Source organism: Anopheles stephensi, chromosome 3, assembly GCF_013141755.1.
Source record: "Anopheles stephensi strain Indian chromosome 3, UCI_ANSTEP_V1.0, whole genome shotgun sequence".
NCBI classification, from domain to species: domain Eukaryota; kingdom Metazoa; phylum Arthropoda; class Insecta; order Diptera; family Culicidae; genus Anopheles; species Anopheles stephensi.
Genome location: NC_050203.1, coordinates 5363098 through 5366888, shown reverse-complemented (window position 1 = coordinate 5366888; position 3791 = coordinate 5363098). Strand labels below are relative to the sequence as shown.

General features: G+C 50.9%; 1 protein-coding gene across 1 annotated transcript; it reads right to left on the bottom strand.

The window, feature by feature from the left end:
• Window positions 1–2409: 2409 nt before the first annotated feature.
• Window positions 2410–3547, bottom strand: LOC118510289 (cuticle protein 10.6-like). The gene is made up of 3 exons (XM_036051905.1): window positions 3402–3547; window positions 3046–3288; window positions 2410–2935 (listed from the first exon to the last, which is right to left on the bottom strand). Exons 1-3 carry the CDS (start codon window positions 3411–3413, stop codon window positions 2795–2797), a joined length of 396 nt encoding a protein of 131 aa, XP_035907798.1. The 5' UTR covers window positions 3414–3547; the 3' UTR covers window positions 2410–2794.
• Window positions 3548–3791: the final 244 nt, after the last annotated feature.

Genomic DNA, 3791 nt, shown 5'->3' with positions numbered 1-3791 from the left:
TCGGAAAAGTTACGAGATCGAGCATTTGTGCAGGGGGTTTTGCCGTGGAGTGCATTTCCGAACTCGGCGATATCGGCTTTCGGCGGTGATTCGATCGCAAAGCTACCGACAGCCCTGTGCGTGAGGCAGTTTCATGAATGGAGGGCTTAGAAAATCGGGCTCGAATCAAGGATTGATTGATCAGTGGGACTTTTAACTCTTGGAGCTCTTGAGGGAGCAAACCCAGAACAAGCGTCTGGGTAGGGAAGTTTTTCCTTCTCACACATAAATCCAATCAGTTAAAATTCTCCATCAGCCACGTTTAGACATGAATTTATTGCAATCGCAATGAGATCTCTCAATGCGCACTCCGACTCACGCCAGGCGCGCTTTAAAGACAAACTTCGGAGAGGCAGGAAATTATTAAACTGACCAATTCTAGCGATTGTCGATAATGAGCGGCAGTACTTGTATGGCCTTACATCGGGGGTAGGGTGGTTTATGAAAATTGAATCAACACGTGAGCAAGCACACCGCGATCGAATCGAAGTGATTTGCTCAATTAACAGCAGTTTACAATGTTGCACTAGCGCGCCTTTTATAGGTCCGCTAAAAGGGCTCCAAACTGGCTAGTCACTCGTGATTGTACCGGACGGCCGTACGGGTGGTGTATAGTTAATGAGCAAAATTTAGATAGACAACCAACCGACAGCAGTTGAGGTTTTCGGCGACTGAGAGGTTTGTTAAGAAAATTTTTATTTCAACAAAAGCAAACGATGTCAATCACGGTGTGGCAAGCGTAGCGCCGGAGCAGGTTTAGCATTTTCCTGCATGACCTAAAAACCGACATCTAACTGGAAGTGTGGACGCATTGACTGGTTGGTGGATTAATAAACGTTTTTGTTCATCACTTCATTCATCGATCGATTCAAACGAGATGGCCGATGGGGGAGAGATGCATTGGAAGCCATTGCGTGCGTGCCAGGGGGCTGTTTTACTGCTTTTTTATTGTTGTGTAAGCATCAGGTTGAGTGAGCCTTAGAAACATTTCTCTATAGTAGCGCTCATCTTTATCTTAGAAGATTCTATAAGAGCTACTTTTAGAAGAATTTTTCTCTTAAAAGAATAAATCAGCAAAATCTTCCAAAGATCAATAAGCCTGTAAGCCTGCTTCAAACTTATTAACTGCTTTGTTCCTAGAATTTCAGCAACACTAGAACATGTCTCTAATTTTCCCCTTGCAATCAAACCATGTACGGCCGCAAGCAGTTTCAGTTTATTGAACTAACTGCAGTGCTGCATTCCGCTGCCGATCAGCATGACGGTGCAAAGCACGGTGAATCACCACCCTGCATGCGTCGATCATAATCACTCCATCAAGCAAGGAGATGATGATCGGCATGAGTATCGCATGTCAAATCCATTCCCGACCGATCAGCCCGGGGTTGCACCAAGCTGCATTGGCCACCACCAAACCAACCCTCCCCCAGTGTTGATTGGTCTGCACACAAATGGAGCTTTGACCCACTGGCAGCCCACTACAAATCGAAGAAGTTGTCAAACGCACACGGCATGAGACGATGTATTAGGAAATGCACTGTAGCCCCATGCGTACCTGAGACGAAGCGGTTCGAATGGGGAGGGAGAGAATCAATTAAATTAGAGCCACCGGTATGGCGAATCATTCAAGTGTGTGTGTGTTTCAAGCGAGGTCTCGTTCACTGCCTAGAGGAGATGGGCCACGTTGCGCCGGATGCATTGCAGAAAACCGTTCTCGTTCGGGTTTCTGGTGCCACCAGCGCCAAACCGGTGAACGATAATTAGAGCCACCTTCAACGTAAAAGGGCTGGGTCGGTTCGGCGAAAAGGCAACCACACGGGCACACCACCATCTTGGTTTCAATGATTTTCTTAGAATCTTTTTCTCAACTCACCCCGGGTTTTTGGGTAAAGGGCAACGAGCAGCAACGAGTGGGGGGGTAGGCGATATGCTAGTGGGAAAAATATCGGTCACACAAAAATATTTACACAACCCCCGCAAACGGAGTGGCCCCCGAGGAGTTTATGGTGTGTTCGCCTAACGTGCTGTAGCGCTGGATTGCATAATGGATTCTTAAAATGTATCGGCTGCCCTTGGTGCGGGAGTCACCTCTCGGCTCCCTCCGGAAAAGGGCGGTCGGGTGTGATGTGTTGATTTGCTTCTTTGATTTTGCACCGAACACCGTGGTTGACATTTGAGGTCCAATGCGCCACCGCCGGGAAAAGGTTACGAGAACGAACGAACCGTGGTGTGAGAATGCACAATGTGATGTAATTGTTAAGAGTGGTTAAGGTGGCGGGCAGACCAAGAATGGAGACCCTGTATCAAGCAAGGGGGTCGCAATAGACGGTGAAGGTGGCGGACTTAAGGGGACACAACAAGATGGGTGGATTTATGTTTTTTGTAGAGTTTTATTCCGTAATAAATACAGTGAATTTACATCGTATGTACACAGTGGATCGACTCAGTTTGTTCTGGATGGGTTGTAGGACATTGCCGGGAATGAGGATGAAATGTGGCAACTTTCAGCTTTCGGCTGTTCAATTTTCAGCTATTGATAGATGTTTGGCATCGCCGGAACGGAATGTGCTTTTCGTTTAAACCTAGTGGCAAGAAGTGGAATGGGGCCGTAGGTAGGGGCACCGTCTAGCACCGCGTCAAACACCGACCGCGGACAAATCGCTGCTGGATCGGGCGGTGGTGCAAGCCGGCACCGGACAGATTCCGTTCCCAGTCGGGTGGCGTCCATCCAGATTTCCCAGACCGTTACCGTCGCTTAGTGGTAGTATCCGTGAGCGTAGGCCAGAGGGGCGTGGTGAGCGTAGGCTGGGGCGGCGTAGGCCGGGGCGGCGTAAGCGACCGGGGCGTGCGACACGACGGCCGGGGCAGCGTAGGCAACTGGGGCCTTCACGGAGACCTGTGTGGAAGGTAGACAAAGAATAGTGAGAATGAAAGCCTCCGAAACAAAAGACTTCAATCAAGCGACGAACCCGGCAACATCGCCGAGCAGGGAAGTTCGGGGCTTACCTTGTAGGTGTTGGCGTAGCTGGTGGCAACTGGGGCAACAGCCTTAACGAGTGGGGCAGCATGGTAGGCCGGGGCGGCGTAGGCAACCGGGGCAGCGACGGTCTTGACGACTGGTGCGTGGTAGGCGAGCGGGGCATGGTAGGCAGCGGCCAGCGGGGCGTGGGCGTAAGCCGGGGCCGAGTAGGCCAGCGGGGCACCGAGGTATCCGGCCGAGACGGCGGCGAAGAACAGGGGCAGAACAGCCTGAAGTGACAAAAGAAGGCCAGAAAGGACACGTTAGGACACTCTGCTACGACACCGCTAGAAACACTGAACACTGAGAGCAAAAGGACACCGGGAAAGGACACGACACTTACGAGCTTGAACATGTTGAGTGTTTTTTGGGGGTGTTGGTGGTAGAACGAAGAAGTTCGTAAGGCTTTGAGAAGCTGTTTGTTGCACTGTTGAGGCGTGGAACTGGAATGCTTTTCTGGCTGCCGATCCTGACTATTTATAGTGGAACCGTTTGCTCGGCCCGGGCCCGGTACGGCTTTCAGAATCCGAAGCACGGATCGGTCGGTTGTCTGCCACACTCAAGAATTGATATCTCATCTCGCGCTCTACTGTCTCACTCCCACCGGTTGGTTCTCACAACCCCCCCGAACGGTGACTCCTTTTCGCGCGACTGCCTTAGTAGCTCCGAACGGTCGCGTGTGTACGGCGCGCACACACAACGGTCGCGGGTCTTTGGTTTTCGATTGTTTACA

Excerpts from the sequence above, each read along its gene's own strand:
- LOC118510289 (XM_036051905.1), bottom strand. Across the intron at positions 2,936-3,045 it reads GCTACGCCAACACCTACAAG|GTCTCCGTGAAGGCCCCAGT; the intron begins GTAAGCCCCGAA and ends CCTTCCACACAG.